Genomic DNA, 22,985 nt, shown 5'->3' on the forward strand with positions numbered 1-22,985 from the left:
GCATCGGTTGACAAGCCTAGGGAGAGGTTGTAATCGAGCACTTGAGGGAGACACGGCTAGGTCCAACACTTAGTGGGTGTAGAGTGTGATTGCATAGTGTTTGTTGTGTGAGAGTTTTCGGTAAGCTTGTAAACCGAGTGTGTAGAAGTTCCGGCTTCCAAACCGGGTTGTGATAGTGGATTTCTCCCTGGGAGTGGGGAGCGGAGACGTAGGACGGAAGGTCCGAACTCCGTGATCATATTGCTTATTTGAGTTTGTCTTTGGCGTATTTGTTTTTGCATTTATCTTATATCGCCAATTGTGCATTGCTCATTTATTTCATCCACTATCTTGTTTAGATTATTTACCCTTGTGTTGTTTATTAATCCTTGTATATATTTCTATCATATAGGATATATCTCATTGTTCATATTGCTTATCCTAGCTTATATTTTTGTTGTATTTCATACTTGCTAGGATAACTTGTTAATTAATTTTAATTAGCATATAATCGGATTAGATTAGTATAAGACCCTAATCACCCTCCTCCAGGGTCTACAAAAAGGAATAAAAAAGGTAAAATAACTAGTTTTCACTGTTGGCCTTCTTGTTTTGATGATTATTTACAAACAATTTACATCTAATATTGTTTGTCTAATGTTTGTGCTTTATATTTATTCTAGACAAACAATATGTCGGAGGATGGATGGAATTACGCATTCACGATCATATCCAATGGAGGTTGGCGGAATTGTGGAGTGAAGCCATACAATTCAAAGTTAAAGATTTAAGTTCAAGCTTCATCTGCAAGTATACCAAGATAGAGCTTCGTTGAAGATCAAGCTTGGGTAATTTAGTTTAGGAGTTTATATTATATGTGTTAGTACCTTAAGCTCAATATAGTAGACACACACACATTTATTAGTTTCCATGTATATATATAGTTATATATATACATATATGTTTTGGTTTGATAGTTTTCAAGCCTGTTTTAGTTTGTTTTAAGTTTGGGGTTTGTTTTTACAAAGAGGAGCTTACATCAGTTGTTGAGGAGTTCATCTTCAATATTTCATCATTCTCTCTTTGTGTTTATAGAGAAGTTTTCTAACTCTTTTCTCTAGCAATTTTATTATTGATTTTCATATTCTATTGTATTTGTGAAAATACTATATTCATTGTTTATAGACTTCATAAAAATAGTTTACATCTTTCTTCAAGTCTATAAAATCATTTTGTATTATTTTAAAACATGGTTAAGTTAAAATGTCAAAACTCATATGTTCACATTTTCATGTTTTGGACTATTTTGCAAAATGATGATATTTTTCATTTAGGAGGTCCTTTTTGAAAACCAGTCTTTGTAGCATGTTTATTATTATGTCTACAATCATTTTCCAAAGTTTTATATTTTTTGGAATTTATTTGTTATTTTTAAACAGAGTTTTAAAATCAGAAAATAACTTTCAAACTGTTATGTTCATGTATCAGTTCACGGTCGACCGCCATGGTCGACCGCGCCTTTGATTTACCTTGTGGAGCCAGCAGAGACTTTCACGGTCGACCGTGACGGTCGACCGTCAAGCTGAAAATTCCCACGATCGACCGCAGATATTTCTGGAATTTTCTCAGTCTCTAATATGGCTCGCGGTTGACCGCGAGAATTTCACGGTCGACCGCTGATTGCCTAACGGCTATATTGGGTACAAAATCAAATTTCGATTCTGTGGGATTCTCTGCTGATTTGTTTGGGTTTTTTGCTGCTGTTTTTTCTTCCTATATAAACCTCTCAAACCCTCTTCTACCAGTAACAACTAGAGAGTGTTTTAAAACAAGTTTAAAGAGTTTTAAACAAGGGTTTAAGTTTGGGTTAAGTTTGTTTAAGAAGCTTTTAAGCATTTGAGAGTTTGAGTTTGTGAAATCAATTTTACAAGAGCTTAAGGAGATCATCTATTGATGTTTGAGCATCCAACTCTTCTCCTTCCACTCTTGATCTATTAAGAAGTTTTCTAAACTCAATCTAGCTTTATATTTTATATTGTTTGATTATAATTTTATTAAGCTAGTGTTCATATTGAGTTTAGTTGAATTTATTTTCTCTTTGTTTACACACACACAACCATTGAGCTTATTGTATTTACATTCAAAGTATAATTAGGTTGTGGGATTGTGTAACTTAGAGAGTGAGCTTATAATTCATTCTCATCCATTGTAGAGAACAAACACTTTGTATTTTGCTTATTATGAGATTCACTTTGTAATACACTTGTACACCGAGAGAAGTTTGTGGCGAGAGTCGGGGATCGTCCCAAGAGGAGTGGCATCGGTTGACGAACCTAGGAAGAGGTTTTATCCGAGCACTTGAGGGAGACACGTTTAGTTCAACACTTGAGAGGGTGTAGAGTGGGATTGCAAGAGTGTTGATTGTAGAGTTTTTGATAAACTAGAAAACCGTAGTGTGAGGTGTAAACGTTGTTCGGGTAAGCGTAGAAAACCCAGTTGTGATAGTGGAGATCTCCTCGAGGTGAGGAGCGGAGACATAGGTCAAGTGGTTAGACCAAACTCCATAATCATATCGTTTTGTTTGTGATTGCATTGACGTTCTTATTCTTGTATTCATATCTTATATTGACTTTGTGTATTGCACTTCATATTGCCCTATCACTTTGGTAGATTGTTTATTTCACTCTTGTGTTAGTTTGTATATCCTTGCATATAATTCATAGTATATCTCATAGCTAGGATATACCCCTTAGTTCATATTGCTCATCCTAGCTCATATATATTGTTGTATTTTATACTTGCTAGGATAACTTATTAATTAGTTTTAATTGGCATAAAATCAGATTAGATTAGCATAAGACCCTAATCACCCCCCTTTAGGGTCCAACAATTAGTATCAGAGCTTAGTGCTCTTTGATTTAAGGTCTAATCGCCTTGAGTTAAAGATCTAAGTTATCTTTTTGTGCTAATCTAGTTATGATTACATTTGTCTTGCTTGCATATATTCACATATATATCATGAATATAAATATATTTCATTTAGGCTATAATCCAAATATTACTCCAAAATATAGAAATTTCCCTTATGCTCAATGGTGCTCTAAATTTAAAATATTTGTTGAATTTAGAAATATTGACTTATGGAAAGTTATTGATTGTGCTTACATTGTGCCCACATTGGAGAAATCCAAGTGGAGCGATCATGATAATAAAATATTTACAATGAACAAGCATTTGTTAGAATTTTTGCTTAATGCTTTTGACTCATCATTTTCTAACAAATTTGTTCATTTTGATAGTGCTTACAAACTTTAGAAATTTATTGAAGCACATCAAGGGGACTTGGAGGCAATCTGACAAGCTTTAGAGGATTTTTCTTCAAGTTCATGTGGAGCATCATGCACACGGCCACAAGAGGATAATTCTTTTGTAGTAAGCGATTCCGATTCCGATAATGATTTATCTTTTGATGAACTCGCTTGTGCATATGAAAAATTATCGCATGCCTACACTAAATTGCAAAATAATTTTATTGATCTCAAAAGCAAGCATGTTAGTTTAAAATCCGATCATGAGAAGCTAGCCTCCAATTTTGATATCATTTCTCAAGAAAATGTTGCTCTTAAAGAAATTAATGATATGTTAAAATTGGAAAATAAAAAATTAACTTCATCCATTTCTAGCTTAACTCATGATAATAAAGATGCCATGCTAGAAGTAGAATGCATTAGAAATGAATTTGATTCTTTTAAGAACAACTATACATGCTCTACTTCTATTATCAATGATGTTATGACCAATAATAAATTGAATCTTGTGAAAAATCGCATATCATGCTTAGATTTAACTTTTAACACATGCATTGATAATTATTAGAAACTTATGGACAAGTGTGCTAAATCTAGTGCTATAACTTATAAATCACCTACACACTATGCACACTTGTATAGCAAAGTTTATAAGTGCTCCATTTGTGATCGTAAAGACCATTTAGCTAAATTTTGCTATGATGCACACAAATATAAAAATGTCAATGCTTCTTGTGCATCTCATCAAGTCTCTTCATCACATGTACACACACATGCACCTATTATTCATCATAAGCATGCTCATGTGTATCATTGTGATCTTTGTGGTCGTTTTGGACACACATGCACCTATTATTCATCATAAGCATGCTCATGTGTATCATTGTGATCTTTGTGGTCGTTTTGATCATTTGGTCGAATATTGTTTTGATTTATAAAGAAAATCTTATTTGCAAAATATTTCTAATAGACCACATGTTTTTAAATGTGATGTTTGTGGTAGATATGGCCACTTAGGAAAGTTTTGTTTTGATAATGTTTCACATTTGCAAAATAATCCTAAAAGATCATCTATGTTTGTAAATGTTTCCCGTGCACGAGCTAATGGTCCACAAAAACAAATGGATCTCTTTCATTGCACAAATTACAATCGGAAGGGTCATTTGAAGGAATATTATTTTGACCGTGTTAGTGCACCACATATGCCCAAGAGGGTTCATAACTCTAGGGCTTTGAGCTTAAATGATAGGGGTCATGTCCCTAAACTTTTTGGTACCAAGAATTCTTGGGTACCAAAACAAATTTGATTTTTAAACCAAGAATTTTAGTGTTTTTCTTTTTCTTTTTCTTGGTTTTGAAAAACGTGCTCTAAACTTTTTATATGAAAACAATATTTAATTGATCAAATATTTTGTTTTCATGATTATTTGTTTCGATTTTTATGAGAGGTTTGTGTTCATATAACCCCCCGGGTTTATTGGGTGTTTATTCCCAAATCATGTTTACCGGGTGCTTAAATGTTTATATGGGTTGTTACTAGCTCAAGAGCTAGATATGGTTGCCTCTCTTAATTTTTGAAAATCAATGATGGTTTGGTTTTATACTCTTAAAAATGATTTTTTTAAATCCACAGTTCATAATTCTTGTATGTTACTTTTAAACTATGAAAATTATGCTTTGATTTGTTCTTTTGAATTCATTAAATAAGCACAAATAGATGATTGAAATTTCAAATATGCTTTGTAATGTATTCTTTATGTGCTTTGATCAAGTCCTACAAATAAAGTTTTCTTTATTGATCAAACATTGGTTTTGGAGTTACACTTTGATTTATGATTTCATTTGGTTGATTTGAAAACTTTTTGCGAGATTCTCATATTCTATCTTTTGATTTTATAAATCTATTTTTATACACTATGTTTTTAAAATTGTGTAATGAGACACTTCTTTCATATTAACATATTTATATGTGTTCTGATTATCCTTTTTGTATGTGAGTTATGTTTAGCATACTTTCTCACATATGTATGCCTTAGCATTCATTTCATACATTCATGAGGCATTTTGATAGGGGGAGCAATCCCTATATTTTTATACTCACCCATGCATATTGATAGGGGGAGCTTTCGCTCTCGTCATTCTCTTATTGTCCCCTTTTTGATGTTGTTAAAGGGGGAGAAATATTATGAGTATATTCTTTCTTGTTTATATGCATGATATATTATACTTTGTATATTCATTTCCTTTCATGCATATATCCTTTTTGTAAATTGTTTGTCATCATCAAAAATGGGGAGATTATTAGCCTTATTGTTTTGATGATGATTGATAAACAATTTACATCTAATATTGTTTGTCTAGTGTTTGTATTTTATATTTATTCTAGGCAAACAATATGTCGGAGGATGGATGAAATTGCGCATTCACGATCATATCCAATTGAGGTTGGCGGAATTGTGGAGTGAAGCCATACAATTCAAAGTTAAAGATTCAAGTTCAAGCTTCATTCGCAATATACCAAGATAGAGCTTCGTTGAAGATCAAGCTTGGATAATTTAGTTAAGGAGTTTATATTATATGTGTTAGTACCTTAAGCTCAATATAATATACACACACACATTTATTGGTTTCCATGTATATATATAGTTATATATATACATATATGTTTTGGTTTTATAGTTTTCAAGTCTGTTTTAGTTTGTTTTAAGTTTGGGGTTTGTTTTTACAAAGAGGAGCTTACATCAGTTGTTGAGGAGTTCATCTTTAATATTTTATCATTCTCTCTTTGTGTTTATAGAGAAGTTTTCCAACTCTTTTCTCTAGCAATTTTATTATTGATATTCATATTCTATTGTATTTATGAAAATACTATATTCATTGTTTATAGACTTCATAACAATAGTTTACATCTTTCTTCAAGTCTATAAAATCATTTTGTATTATTTCAAAACATGGTTAAGCTAAAATATCAAAACTTATATGTTCACATTTTCATGTTTTGGACTATTTTATAAAATAATGATATTTTTTATTTAGGAGGTCCTTTTTGAAAACCAATCTTTGTAGCATGTTTATTATCATGTCTACAATCATTCCCCAAAGTTTTACATTTTTTGGAATTTATTTGATATTTTTAAACAGAGTTTTAAAATCAGAAAACAACTTTTAAACTGTTATGTTCATGTATCAGTTCACGGTCGACCGCCACGGTCAACCGCGCCTTTGATTTACCTTGTGGAGCCAGCAGAGACTTTCACGGTTGACCGTGACAGTTGACCGTCAAGCTGAAAATTCCCACGGTCGACCGCAGATGTTTCTAGAATTTTCTCAGTCTATAATATGGCTCGCGGTCGATCACGAGAATTTCACGGTCGACCGCCGATTGCCCAACGGCTATATTAGGTACAGAATCAAATTTCGATTATGTGGGATTATCTGCTGATTTGTTTGGGGTTTTTGCTGCTGTTTTCTCTTCCTATATAAACCCCTCAAACCCTCTTCTACCAGTAATAACAAGAGAGTGTTTTAAAACAAGTTAAAGAGTTTTAAACAAGGGTTTAAGTTTGAGTTAAGTTTGTTTAAGAAGCTTTTAAGCATTTGAGAGTTTGAGTTTGTGAAATCAATTTCACAAAAGCTTGAGGAGATCATCTATTGATGTTTGAGCATCCAATATTTCTCCTTCCACTCTTGATCTATTGGGAAGTTTTCTAAACTCAATCTAGCTTTATATTTTATATTGTTTGATTATCATTTTATTAAGCTAGTGTTCATATTGAGTTTAGTTGATTTTATTATCTCTTTGTTCACACACAACCTATTGAGCTTATTGTATTTACATTCATAGTATAATTGGGTTGTGGGATTGTGTAACTTAGAGAGTGAGCTTATAATTCGTTCTCATCCATTGTAGAGAACAAACACTTTATTGTGCTTATTGTGAGATTCACTTTGTAATACACTTGTACATCGAGAGAAGTGTGTGGCGAGAGTCGAGGATCGTCCCAAGAGGAGTAGCGTCGGTTGACGAACCTAGGGAGAGGTTGTATCCAAGCACTTGAGGTAGACACGTCTAGTTCAACACTTGAGAGGGTGTAGAGTGGGATTGCAAGAGTGTTGATTGTAGAGTTTTCGATAAACTAGAAAACCGTAGTGTGAGGTGTAAACATTGTTCGGGTAAGCGTATAAAACCCGATTGTGATAGTGGAGATCTCCTCGAGGTGAGGAGCAGAGACGTAGGTCAAGTGGTTAGAATGAACTCCGTAATCATATCGTTTTGTTTGTGATTGCATTGACGTTCTTATTCTTGTATTCATATCTTATATTGCCTTTGTGTATTGCACTTCATATTGCCATATCACTTTGGTAGATTGTTTATTTCACCCTTGTGTTAGTTTGTATATCCTTGCATATAATTCATAGTATATCTCATTGCTAGGATATACCCCTTAGTTCATATTGCTCATCCTAGCTCATATATATTGTTGTATTTCATACTTACTAGGATAACTTATAATTAGTTTTAATTAGCATAAAATCAGATTAGATTAGTATAACACCCTAATCACCCCCCTCTAGGGTCCAACATCCACCCCCACACCTAAATTTTGCATTGTCCTTAATACAAACTCTATGATGCATAAAGTAAAGCAGATAATAAATGAAGCACTTACATTTATCCGGTCGACCTAGATAATGATGATAAAAATCTATAATTACCTTTGGTATGAGGAGGATGGAATAAAAAAATTATTCTTCTTCTTTTTTTCATCATTTTTCAGAATTTGTAAATTTTTTTTGTCTTTTTTCATATATATATTTTTCTTCTTCTTATATATATATATATATATGAGGGTCGTTCTTTGTTTGAACGCACACTTGTGATGTGCGTTTGGTTGATGACCCAGACCCCTGAGGGTAGGGTTTTGATTGAACGCGCACTTGTGGTGTGCGTTTAGTTATTTGAACAGACCCTTGAGGGTCTTGTTTTGACTGAACGCACGGTTGTGGCGTGCGTTTGAATGATTGAACGTGCCTTTGGAGGTCACGTTTTGGGACGCACTTTTGAGGTGTGCGTCTATGTTGAACAACGCGCCACTGAGGGTCGCGTTTGAGTTGAATAACCCGAGGCTCATAGTCGGGTTCATTGCCACGAAGTGTGCGTTCTGGAGCAGAAACGCACAGTTCGGGCACAAGCTCAGAAACGCAGTCTTTGCGTTGTGCAGTAGCTTGGCTGTTCCGCAAGTATGCTCGCCGTAAGGATCTTCTCCTTCGTCGAGCAGCATTTTTCTTAGCCTGTTTCAAGGCCTTGGCCGCGGCATCGTCGGCGTTGGTTGGGCTTTCCTCCGACATAGGTCTTTTTTGACCTATTATTTGCCGTAGTGATACGGGGGAGGAATCTTCAACTCGCAGAGCGAGTTTAAGGTCTTGGCCAAAGGAGAGGGCTTTCTTTGGCATCTCAGCAGTAGTGTTGACCTCCGTAGAGGTCCTGTGGGTATCACGCCTAGCTTTTGGGCTAAGGGACCCAGAGGAGAGGACCTCCTCATACTTGGCTTGGTCGAACTCTACGACGAGAGTTTCGACGGTGGTTCCAGTAAGGTGAACGTCGGATTGCGCCACCACTTCCTCGTCAGAGAAGCTAGTCCCCAGCGGAGTCGCCATCTTTTGTTTGTTGGAAATTTGATGTAAAAAGACAAAGAAAGAAAATTTGACTTGTATTCTCTCAAAATCGATTACAATTTGGATTCCGATTACAAAAGAGAAGAGAATGGATTTGATTCTCTCCTTTGTTTAAGACTGGGTTCTTCTTGGTAGCGATGGAGTGCTTCCTTCGATTGATCGCGTCGAACTTGCTCTCCGTTGACGATCCGACCGTCCTTCTTCACTGGAATAACTGAAGTGTTTGATGACTTCGGTTTAGAACTCTTGACGAGTGTTGAAGAACTCTGAAACAAGAAACACTAAAATGAGAGAAGAATAAATTATTTTTTTTATTATGAGACAAAACACAAAAATATAGAATGAAAGATTCAACATGAAAAGATCATACTCTACATTAAATCCTACATTATTGCTGAAAATTCGACCCTAAATTTTAAAGAAATCCAAAATAATATAATCAATGATGTGTTTAAATTCTACATTCTCTAAAGGTTTTACTAATTTTTGTAGCAATTGAAGGTAGGTAACGTTGGTGCCATGCATTTTTAATTTCTTATTGAACTTAGATTCTTTATTTATGAAGGTTTGTCCTCTAACCACAAACTCTTCTTTAAAATTTTCCTTAACCCCAGATTCATGGTTGAAGTATGAAAATTTGGTTGTTGTTTATTGCTCAAGAATCTAAGTTCATCAAGAAAGAGTTCTTCAAAAGTTCGGTTAAAGAAGCATGCCTTTAACACAGTTTCCTCATTCTGAAAGACCTGATCTGATTTTTCTAATATCTTCAGCTCCTCACCAAAGATTTCCTCAAAACTAAGATCTGACTCATTCTCTTCTCCTTCTATTGGTGTTTCTTGAATATAATTTATTTCTAGAGGTTGATCATTTGGTTGATTCCCTGAATTAAAAATGTTGAGGTCAGCAATCAAATTCCTAAAGGATAGATTCATTTGATCAGTTCTACAGTTGATGAGAACATTATAAGTGACTAAGAATGGTCTTCCTAAGATAACATGCATCTATCCTTTGAGAATGAAAACATGCTGTATTTCCAAGACCACGAAATCCACTGGAAAATTAAATCCCCAACCTTAATCAGAACATCCTCTATCTCACCCATGGGAACTTTGATAGATCTATCAGTTAACTACAACGTGCATCTAGTTGGTTTCAGTTTACCTACACCTAGTTGCTGGTAGACTGAATAAGGAAGCAATTTGACACTAGCCCCTAAGTCTAAAAGCACATTATCAATGTAGGTATTACCAATGACACATGAAATAATGGGATAACCTGTATCTTTATGTTTCAAAGGTATAGGCTTTGAGAGGATATCACTGATATTAGCAGCCAAAAAGACTTTTTTGGAACATTTAATATTCTCTTCTTAGTTTATAAATCTTTCAAAAATTTTGCATAAAAAGGGATTTGTCCAATTACATCTAAGAGAGGAATGATGACCTTAACCTGCTTAAAAGTTTCTTGGGTCTTCTCCTCCTGAAGGAAGTGTTTCCTAGGCCTGAGTCTATCTAGAAAGGGAGAAACTTGTTTAAACCTATCAAAATTAGGCTTATGTTTTGGTTCTTGGTCATCAGAAAGGGGTGCTTTCTGAATAGAGTTATCAGAAGGAGAATGAAGTTGTTCTGGTTTAAGAGTTTGACTTTGAGGTGTTCTAACTTGATTATCAACCCGTTTTTCTAACCGTAGCGAATGGATTACATTCATTTGAGCTTCGTACGATGAACTAGATCGTATGTCCTCAGGGTTGACCATGGGTTGACTCGAAAAATTTCCTTTCTCTCTTTTACTCATGGCACTAGCTAGTTGACCAAGTTGGGTTTCTAATCTAGGTATGACTTAAGTGTTGGAGTTGAGTATTTATCCGGTTAATTACATAAAGGAATTCAAAGTGTTCGATGATTAAGTCAACATGTAGAGGCCTTGATTATTATGACACCCCTGGTTTCACACATGACTACAGTCCAAGGTGAATCCAGAGATGTTAAACCTACCATGCACTCACATTGTGCATAAACATGTTTTACCTATCACAGTAATATCCTCTAGTGGAATCAAATATAAGTGCAGGTACAAAACAAGCAAAATAATGAAAATAAGTACTATAGACATGATGTAGAAAGATATATTTCATAAATGAAATCATGTCTCAAGTGAACAATCTAAAATGCATCTGATATCCGAAAATAAATGAAATCTCAAGAAGAGTCAACTAATAATAAACTAAGGCAAACTGCCTTTATAATATGAAAACAAAACTCTAATATCTGAATGAGAACATAAAACTATAGTAAAGTCTCAACTACTAAAATGCGTGACGACGACTATGCTAGAACTCCATCATTCTGTGGCTCTCCAAAACTTTGAACTGCCTGAAAAAAATAAAAATAACAAAAAGAACCACAAAAAGTGCGTCAGGGCGCTACAGTAAGATCACATCCATCCGCCCCCAGGGGAAAGGTTGCTAGAGTGAGTGGATGCTCTATCTATTAAGCACAGTCTACCTAGATCATTTTTCCTGTATCTATGTGAAATTAACATTTAAAAACCTACAACACGAGAGTAGTATGTCGAGCGAAATAATTCAAACAAGAAAACCTTCATGTATATACCATATGTATCAAATTATAGATATCTAAACATTAAAACCAAACTAAGAATAAATAACCTAAATGAAATCAACAATTAGAAATCCACAACATGAGACTGGTACGTCGAGCGAAATAATCCAAATAAGAAAACCCTTATGTATATACCATGTATCACAAACTGTAAATCGCTAATTATTGATCCCAACTAAGATATAAAAAAACATAGCTGGAAAGTAAAGCATCATAATAAACATCAGCATATGTATGTCGTATACTCGCATAACAAGGTATTTCAATCATGAAATATCTCAACAATGAGTCGAAGTCACTTTTGGCATCCACCAAACTTAGGCTATCACATAATTGTCACAATGTAACTCTTTGCAAGATTTTTAATTTCATCGCATTATCATGCGTAACGGACTATCCGTTCGGTATCCTAGACAGTATACAGTGTACATGACTTATTAGTCTCATCATGATCTTAGTATGTAACATAAGTGTGGGACGGCCTACCATATATGTATCCTAAAAGACGGCTCACAAGCCTTATCGCACTCTCGTACGGACGGACTGCAAGATAAAGCATCCAAACCCGACTCAATGGCCTGTACAAATGGAATATCGACGCACTACTACACATTGTACTGAACTGAGCTCATCAACGATATCCATCTTGTGTATAAACTGTGTATGTCTTGTATATCTGTACTATCCCATATAGTACTGAGCTGTGCTCATCAACGATATCCAACCTGTGTATAGACAATCTCCAACTCAAGTGTAATCAGCTCAACACTTATCCAAAATCCCCTTTGGGATACTCATAAGTGTACTATGATACTATTCATGTATATTCATGTCTATACGTGTACTATCGTGCGACTCGAACCCCGTTATCGCATCTCAAAACAATGCAACTCAATATTTAGGAAAACTATCTTAATAGTCGACTACACTGATTCCAACCAGACTCTGTGAGGTATGTATAAGTATTAGTAGTCAATTATTAAGCACATTAGTCGACTACTCTGTAATAATCCAGTTTCTAGAAATCTTAACTAAACATGAGTAGCCGACTACTAAGCTTAGTAGTCGACTACCCTATCAAAATATGCATTCCTTCATGCACGAACATTACATATTTGTCAATTACATATATCATGAAGCTAAAACAAAGCCTTATACTTGGTATATGCAATAAAGATTATCTGAATCATAATACAAAATTTTTAAACCTTTCAAAATAGGGTTTTGCTTCCTATTTAATCAATTTCCTCAATTAGCTCTAATTAAACAACATAATTATTAACACAAGATAAAAACTACTCATGAACAGAGGAAAAATTCGTTTAAACATGTTTATATGACTTAGGTTTCACAAACCTAGGGTTAAGCATAGTTATTTATCATGAAAGCTCAATTAAAAGACAAAACTAGGATTTTATCATGATTAGAACATGATTTATAAATTTAAAACGTAATTATGAACAAGCCTAATGATCATAATCATATTACTATCATAAACATCAATGAATTTTTATAAATCTATCATGGGTTAAAGATTTATTATTAAAATCTAAACTTTATCATGTCGGGTTAAACTTTAACATGAAAAACATCACTTTAACCATTAAAAATATAATCTTTACTAAGGGAAGGGTTTGGAGGAAGATGGTTTTCCTCAACTATGTGCTGCAACTCCTGAACACGTTTGTAAGACCTTCTCCTCGCCAAAAACTAGAAAACCTCGCCTTTCTCTCAACAAACGCCTCGAGATCTCTCCCAAAACTCATAATTTTGGGTTAGGGTTTGAGGAAGAAGGTGGCTTGTATAAATCTCACGTGAAAGAGGGTAAATAGAGCTTTAAAATGAGTATATATACGCATATATACAACTGGGTTCGAAACAAAATGAATCCGACCCGAAACCCATAAGAAATCTAAAAATAGCCCGACTAGTCAACTAATACTACTATTAGTCGACTAATGGCCTTAATAGTTGACTAATAATGTTAGTAGTCGACTACTAAGACTCAAATCAGTTTGTTTGGGAAAAAAGTCTTCGGTATTTTGATTGTAACTTTCTCGTCTGACCTCAGAATGAGGTGATTTAAGATGATTTGAAAAGATGTTGAAGATACCTATAACGTTTATCATCATATAACATATTTATTATTATTTATGACAATATATTAAAATTTACGGGGTTTTACAATTATGTTTTCCAAACCTTTTTCCTAAACATTGAGACATTTATCATGATCTAAATTTAGAGGAGTGTGATTTACAGCTTGATGATGAGGTGACTAATTTGGATATGGCAGATTTGGTTGTTAAAAATTTGTTTGAGAACTAAAAGGAACTGTGTTTCCCCTAAGAAATTGTTGGTTTAAAGAGTGAGTGAAGTTTTGATTTTCGGAGTAGTTTCCCTGATTCCATTCAAAGTTTGGGTGATTTGTACAACCTAAATTATAGGTTGGAGAAAATAGATCATTCATGAGATGTTAGAATACAGCATTAACCTGTCCTAGTGGTTGATTGTTTCCTAAGAGAGGATATTCCTCTAAAATATGGGATGAAGAAAGACAGATGTGACAACCTGAGCCAGAAACTTGATTGATTTGACATGGGGCTCGTTCTTTAATTTCTAGAGCTTCTAACCTATGCATGATTGTAGCCATCTTTACTTTAGAGGCAATGTTCATCTCTAGGGACATGCCAATGGATTTGGGTTGGGGAATTGATGAAACTCTGTCATCACAGTGTTCCTATTGCATGGTTTTCTCAGATAAACTCTCAAAAAAATCCAAGCTTCATCAGTATTTTTCTTCATAAAATCTCCTTGACACATTGATTCTAATAAAATTTTTAAAGAATAATCCAATCCTTCATAAATGATTTGGTATAATCGCTATTTCTTAAGATCGTGGTGATGACATTGGATAAGGAGATGCTTAAATCTGTCAAAATACTTCCAAAATGGCTCCCCCGAAAAAATCTTAAAATTTTAAATGTTGTTTCTAAGCTTAACCATTTTGTGGATAGGAAATTTTTTTTCCAAAAAACGGTAACAAATTCATGGCAAGTTGAGAAAGAATTTGTGAGTAAGCTATATAGCCATTTCTTGGCTTTGTTTTTAAGAGCAAATGAAATAAATTGAACCTTGATCACATCCTCAGATAGTTCTCTAATCTTAATCATAAGATAAACTTTCTCAAACTCGGAGATAAAGATATAAACATCTTCGGTTTCATTTCCTAGGAATTTTAGAAGCATATTTATGTAATACGGTCTAAGCTCAAAATTAGTTCCATTGACTTCAGGTAGCTTAATGCAAGATTTGATTCTATTACTAGTTATGTAACACATATCTTGAAGAACCGGGGGATTAGGATTATCCATTTCTTTAAAAATTGGTTCAAAATGGATTAAACGATTGGTATTATCCATAATCTAACCTTGCATACACCAAGGCAAATTCTTTTTTTGAATTTATTTTAAAAAAATTCTTAGAAAAATAAGTTAGTTTTTCTTTAAGGAATACTAAAAAAAATTCTAGAAGATAATGAGAAGGAGGAAAAAGATAAAAGAAAAACCTAACTAAAACAAATAAAAAATAATCACTTGTGTCAATCACTCCAAATTCTAGGGTTAAGCCTAAACTCAGCTAGACTAGCTTCTAACCAAAACCTCTCTTAGTGAAAAGATTAAAGTTTACTCGGTCAGTTAGCTAGGTAAGAATAGTACTAGAGGGAGATCAAAGATTAATTAACTACTTCGTTCCATGCGGAACGCTTTACGCAGCCCCTAAACCTTGCCTTAGACACCAGCAGATTCAAGTAAACTTAAACCGATTTACTTAAGGATTTTTTGTTCATTAATGAGCTCGAGTTCTTAGGAGCCAACGTCTAATGAGTTTTAAAAGGCTTGGGTTTGTGTAGTGAGGAATTAGTGATTTGTAGGCTATGAAAAGGGTGATGAAATCCCTCACCTTAACTCGACTAGGGTGTTTTGCCCTTAAGAATATTTTTAAGTGTGTATCAAATCAAGATGCTCAAATCACTTTGGTGAATTCCTACTATTATATGCAATGCGACCCTAAGAATTAAAAGCAACTAGAAAAAGATGGTAAAAATAAAATCTTTTTGTTTTTTAATTAAGGTTAACAATCAAACAAATGCGAGAGAGGGAGATATTATTTGAATTTATTATCTTGTTAGTAAATGTCCAAGTGGAGGGTGAATTTTATTATGGTTGACAAAAATAAACTCTTTTTTAGATCCTAATTGTCTCTAATTGTAAGAAATTAACTAATGGGGTGGAATTGAAAATACTAGAAAGAAAAGTTACCAAAAGTAAGTCTTCAAATCCCAGATCTCTAGTCCTTGATCTTCAATCTCAAGTGGTTACTTCACAAGAAAACTGTTACGCCCCTGTTTTCACACATGGCTGTAGTCCAAGATGAACCCAGAGATGTCAAACCTGCCATACACCCACACTGTGCAACAACAAGTTTTACCAATCACAACAATATCCTCTAGTGGAATCAAAATAAAATACAAATACAAAACATGTAAAATAAAGGAAATAACAACAATAGACATGATATAGAAAGAAATATCTCATAAATAAATCATGTCTTAATGAACAACCTGGAATATATCTAATATCCAAAATGAATAAATATGTATCGACAAGAAACAACTAAAAATCGTACTAAGGCACACTACTTTACACTATGAAATAAACTCTATGGTCTGAAAAAAAATATAGAACTACGATGGAGCCACTAATAAATCTCATGTGACGACGACTATCCAAGAACTCCGTCATCCCGTGACTCTCCAGTACTCCAATTTACGTGAAAGAATATTAGAAGAAAAAGAGTAACAGCAAGAGCGTCAGAGCGCTATAGCAAAATCACCTCCATCTGACCCCAGAGAAAGGGCTGCTAGATAGAGTGGAGATTCTATCTATTAAGCATAGTCTACCTAGATTATTTTCTCCCTTATCTAATTGAATTAATATTTAAACGCCTACAATATGAGACGTAGTACGTCGAGCGAAATAATCCAAACAAGAAAATCTTATATATATACCATATGTCCCGAATTGTAAACATCTAAACATTAATACCGAACTAAAGATAAACAATCTAAATAAAATCAATAATTAAAAATCCATAACACGAGACTGGTACGTCGAGCGAAATAATCCAAACAAGAAAATCCTAATGTATATACCATATTTCTCAAATTGTGAATCACTAATTATTGATCCAAACTAAGAAAATAAATAAAAAAAGTAAAAGAAAGTAAAGACATCAACATATCATATTCATAATATCTTCCACTGTCACTGGGAAGATAGAATGAATACCGACACAAATCTCGTGTACTTTCAAATACAAAGTACTCTGGGTCATATATTTCAGCAGTGAGTCAAAAATATAACTAGCATCCGCTAACGACTCGGGCTATCATTTAACCATCTCAATGCAACTCCATATAAGATTTTAATACTTAGCATTATTATGTGCAATGGACTACCCTGTAGGTATCCTAATCAGTGTACATGTCTCATTAGTCTCAGCGCGATCTTAGTGCGTAACATCAGTACGGAACGACCTACCATATAGGTATCCTAGAAGTACGGCTCATAAGCCTCATCGCACCCTCGTGCGGACGGACTGCTAGATAAAGCATCCAAACCTGACTCAATGGCTTGTACAAATGGAATATCGACGCACTACCCCCGTAGTACTAAACTGAGCTCATCAACGTTATCCAGAAAGTGCATAGTACTAAACTTTTTCTCAAAGTAATCGGGTCAAAACCCATCATAATTCCTTTCAACATACCCATATGTGTTCTACTACACTATTCGTGAATTTACGTATAAAGAAGTACGGCTCAAAATCAGCTAACATATCTCAAACAGATGCAAAACAAAAATTTAGACAACAGCCTTAAGAGTCGACTATTAAGCTTAGTAGTCGACTACACTGAGTCCATCCAGACTTTGTAATAACATATATCAGTATCAGTAGTTGACTATTAAGAACATTAGTCGACTACTCTACAAACACACAGTTTCTGTTATACTCAACTGGGCTCGAGTAGCCGACTACTAAGTTTCGTAGTCGACTACTCTGTCAAGACACACATTCTTTCATATACAAATAGTACTTATGTTAATTGTACATATCATGATGCTAAAATGAGATTTTATACTTGGCATATGCAATATGAATTATCTGAATCATCAAGTTAAATTATTATATCTTTCAATTTAGGGTTTAACATCCTAATTAAACAATATTTTCAATTATCTCATATGTAAACAAAGTGATTATCAATACATGATAAAAACTACTCATGAACAAAGGTAAAATTCATTAAAACATGTTTATCTTACTTAGGTATCACAAACCTAGAGTTTAAGTATGATTAATTAACATGAAAACTCAAAGAAACCTTCACGTAATATATCAATTATTTTAAATCAGCATATCTGCAGTTTTCTGCAGAATATATCATTCGTAAATTGAGAATATCATTCTCTAGACAAACTCTTTTTAATAATAGTTTTCTATTTTGGAAACTAGATCTACATAACTATCATTTGGCACTGGTTTGGTTCAGTTTGGAGTTTATATGATATCTTAAATTTCTAGTTAAGAGTTACACACGTGCAGTAGTTTTCTGCAGAACATGTCATTAGTAAATTGAGTATATCATTCTCTATAAAATCTCTTTCTTAGAATACTATTCCGTTTTGGAAAATAGGTTCATATAGCTTTCATTTGACACTCGTTTTGTTCAGTTTGGAATTTATATGATATCTCAAATTTCTAGTTAAATGTTATATACATGCAATAATTTTCTGCAATCTATGATAAAAATAAAAATTAAACCTCTTTATAATTTAATTAGATAACAAATTAGGATTAACACACGAGTTAAACATAATTATCAAGTTAAAAAAAATTTATCACCCCTAATGATCATGATCACATTACTATCATAAATAATTAGGAAAAGCAAATGATCTAACATTGGGTTAAGATTTATCATAAAAAATCTCATCTTTATCATATTAGGTTAAGCCATAAGTATGAAAACATTGATTAAACACTTTTATAATCATTAAACACTATAGGTATGAGTTTGGATGCAGATGATCTTGCCTTATAACGTGTCTAATCCTCTGAAACTGATGTGAAACGACTCCTCGTCGCCAAACATCGTAGATCTCGCCTTTTCCTCGCTTCTCGCCTCACAAGACACTCCCAAAATCTCAACTTTAGGGTTAAAGTTTTAGAGAGAGGAAGAAGGGCTGATAGGTTTTGAAACTCTGATGAAAAGATGATAATTTTTGTAAAAATACATGTATATATATATATATATATATGCAAACCCGAAATAAACCCGTTCGACCCGAACTAGGAAACCTAGTTTGACTAGGAAAATAACCTTTGGTATTTTGACTATAACTTTTTCATCCTAGCTCAGAATAAGGTGATTTAAGATTTGTTGGAAAGTTATTGAAGATACCTATAACTTTGATTTTTTGAGTTTTTTCAGATTCAAATTATATCGCTGTGTAAAATATATAAACTCTTAACTGGTTATTTTTCTAGATTTCTCTTCGTGCATGTTTTGTGCATTTGCACTCATATATTCACAATTATACATTGAATTGATCTCAAATTAATTCCTATCATACTCAAACATCAAAATATGTTATATTTTCACCATATAACATATTTATTATTATTTTTCACATAATATTCAAATTTTTGGGGTTTTACATTCTTCTTCCTTAAAAAGAATTTCATCCCCGAAATTCCACAATCGTATCCTAGAGATTAATAATATCAGAAAAGCACATGGAGGGGATAATCCAGATAAGAAAACCCTTATATACACGTCTCGCACCATTAATCTCCAGATATGAAATATAAAAATATTTACACTTAACAATCTAGAATGCTAATATTCCCACTCAACCCCTAACTAGACGAAACTAGTACGTCGGGCAAAAAATCCAAACAAAGAACCCCTCATATATATACCATGTGTTCCGAATGATTAGAAGTTAAGTGTCAATACCTCCATTCTAGCATTAAGTATGAATATAATCATATAAAAAATCCATAAATATCAATCAAAATCAATCAACCCAGCTGCTCAAACAAGTGCGGGTAGTCGTGATGCATAACATATTCGCGCCCTCGAAAATCATCATCCATATCTATACTTAATGGTCTAAAATAGAAATACTCCCAGTTAACCCCTAACCAAACGGAACAAGTACGTCGGGCAAAAAATCAAAACAAGGAACCCCCATATATATACCGTATGTTCCGAATACTTAGGAGCTAAGTGCTAGTATTATCATTCTAGCGTTAAGTATAAACATGACCATACGGATAACCATAAATCATAAACAAATCATACTGAATTTTTAATTTACCTGTTCAAACTTATGTGGGTAGTCGCGACGCATATCCTCCTCGTACTCCCATGAAGTCTCCTCTGTTCCTCTCCGGTTCCAATGAACTTAACTAAGGGTATCACCTAATTTCTAAGCTTCGTGTCCTCCTTGGCAAGAATGCATATCAAAATCTCAATCATAGTCAAATCATCGTGGATCTCAACCTCCGGTGCATCCAATACTCACTTATCCTCCTCATTGTGTAGATGCTTCTTAAGCATAGAAATATGGAAAACATCATGTATGCTCGACATTGAGAACAGACTAATGTACCTCAGGGCAAGCTTGCCTCATCTACCAAAACATTGTACACCCTTCATTGGTGATATTTTTAACAAAATATAATCCCCAACCTGGAATTCTATTGGTTGTCGCCTCCGGTCTGCATAACTTTTCTGACGACTTTGCACTGTAAGAATACGCTCTCGAATGACTGCAACCTTCTTCGTAGTTTGTCTAACAAGCTCCGGTCCAAGCAATAGAGTGTTTTCTGGTTCTACCTAAAAAATAGGTGATCAGTAAGGCAACCGATACAATGCTTCATACGGTGCCATGTCAATAGTCCCTTGATAGCTATTATTATAGGTAAACTCAATCAATGGGATGTGGTCCTCCCAACTACCCTGAAAATCTATAACGCACACCCTCAACATGTCCTCCAATATCTAGTTCACTCTCTCCGTCTGTCCATCCGTCTGCGGGTGAAATACACTAGAGTAAGATAACTGGCTACCGAAAGAGTTCTGAAAGCTTCTCTAGAAATGTACTGACTTCGTCAATCGATCCACTATTATCCAAACTGAATCGTTCCCCTTTTTTGATCTTGGCAATCTTACAATAATGTTCATAGAAATATCTGTCCATTTCCTCTCCGGAATAGGTAAAGGCTGTAGGGTTCCTGCTGGCCTCTGATGTTCTGCCTTCACTTGCTGGTAGGTGAAACACTTACCACATACTTCGCAATCTCACCACGTATGCCGCTCCATCAAAAGTATCTCTCCAGGTCCTTGTACATTTTTATTGTGCTTGGATGCACTATGTACCTAGTACGATATGCCTCATTGAATAAGTTCCTTCTTCAGTTGTGGATTTCTCAGCATCACTAGTTGGCCTTTTATTCAAAGTCCTCCATCTGCTCCAATGATCCAATCAGTCTTGGGGTCTTTAGAAATCTCCCCCTTTCGGGTTTAAATCCAAGTGTCTTCTAGCTGAGCTCTAACCACTCTATCACTCCAAGATGGTTGCACGGACAAAGAGCCAAAAAATGCGTTGTTCCCGCCTATCTCTGGTCTAAAGTTGAACTGGTTAAGTGTGTGGAGATCTTGATACAACGAACACCTCAAAGCTAAAATCCGATGATGACGCTTCATGCTCAAATCGTCTGTTATGACGTTCGCCTTCTCAAGATAGTACTGAATCGTGTGTTAGTGGTTATGCCCTAGGCCAAATATTTGGACGTTGATGTAATGATTATATTTTCATTTAAAGAATGGTTTTCTCCACATTAGGATTATTGGCATGTTACATTATTATAATGTTTATGAATAACTATGTTATTCATGTTATCCCTAGTTATTTAATTATTGGCATGTTACATTATTATAATGTTTATGAATAACTATGTTATTCATGTTATCCCTAGTTATTTATCACTAAAGGGCATAAAGATAAATTAAGACTAGTATGGGTTTTGATTGATAAACATGAGATGATTATATATGGTGATATAAATCAAACATGTAGGCACTTGTTAGAGAACAAGGCACTGGATAGACCCACTATGAGATTACTACATGGGTTAGTATCATAAATGATCTCATAATAGTTATGTTATCGAATCCTTACACCTGAGATTATCACAGATTCCTACATGAGGAACATAATGTCTTGCTATAGGTCACTTATGACTTCTGGGTTTATAATGGGATTAGGCCCACTGCCAACATAATATGAACCTATTGGGTCGCACACAAAGAACGTGATGAACGTGCTAGAATTTCTTTGGGAAATTTCGAATTTTAAATGTAAAATTCAAAATAGAAATCTGTAATTTTTGAGATATATTAGAGATAAAATATTATTTCTTATTATCTGAATAAGAAACAAAATTCTGTTATTTTGAACAAGATATCCCCAAAATATCTCTCTACACGTTAGGGTTAACGTGCTATAAATAGACTTTCATGATGCCCTGATTTGATCATCTCTCATAAAAAAGAAAAACCCTAGCCTACGTAGAAAGGAGCTAGCACCCCTACATCCGTTTGTGATCGTTCGTGTGTGGATACTGATAGAGGGCGTTCGTTCCTTGAGTAGCACCTAGAGTCCGATCGAATTAAGGTGTTATGTAAAAGGGGCTACGAAGTTGATTGATGTTAATATGATGAACATGTCTCGAAATTAATTTTGCTAATATGATTAATATGATTAATGTCATTTGGTTTAATATGATTAATGTGATAACATGTTTTATGATAATTCTATTATGTTAATGTGATTAACATATTAATATGATTGATATGATTAACGAATTATCTTAAATGATATTCTATATTTATTAAATGATTGTTTAATATGATTAAACGATCGCTGATATGATCAATAGAATCGTTATTCAAAGATATTGAATAGGATATTAGGGCAGAAAATTGTTAATGAGATTAACAATACCTCAAAGCTTCGAGGGGCGCTCCCCCTCGACCCCGCCTAGGGGCGCTACCCCTTAACCTTGCCCACTAACCAGCTAGCGGGACCGTCGTACTTTCTGTTCATAGCGCCTTATATGTAATTAAATTTATTATTGGGTAATTTTATACATCAATTTTAATTAAAATATATTATGCATGATATGAGATAATATGTTTTATTTTGATGCATATATGATGTCTTTGAATGGTGCATAGCATGACCAATTGAACCTCATGTGGATG

The 22,985-nt window shown here is 34.1% G+C and overlaps 1 protein-coding gene across 1 annotated transcript in view; it reads right to left on the minus strand.

Annotated features, from left to right (window-relative positions):
* Positions 1–20,919, minus strand: part of LOC109826560 — a 29,414-nt gene extending 8,495 nt beyond the window's left edge. Inside the window, exons 1-2 of the mRNA XM_020393588.1 lie at positions 20,827–20,919; positions 20,477–20,555 (exon numbers count right to left, since the gene is read on the minus strand). Of these exons, the coding sequence (XP_020249177.1) occupies positions 20,477–20,555; positions 20,827–20,919 (172 nt within the window). The remainder of the gene's footprint in view (positions 1–20,476; positions 20,556–20,826) is intronic.

The sequence above is a fragment of the Asparagus officinalis genome, chromosome 10, assembly GCF_001876935.1.
Source record: "Asparagus officinalis chromosome 10, Aspof.V1, whole genome shotgun sequence".
NCBI lineage: Eukaryota > Viridiplantae > Streptophyta > Magnoliopsida > Asparagales > Asparagaceae > Asparagus > Asparagus officinalis.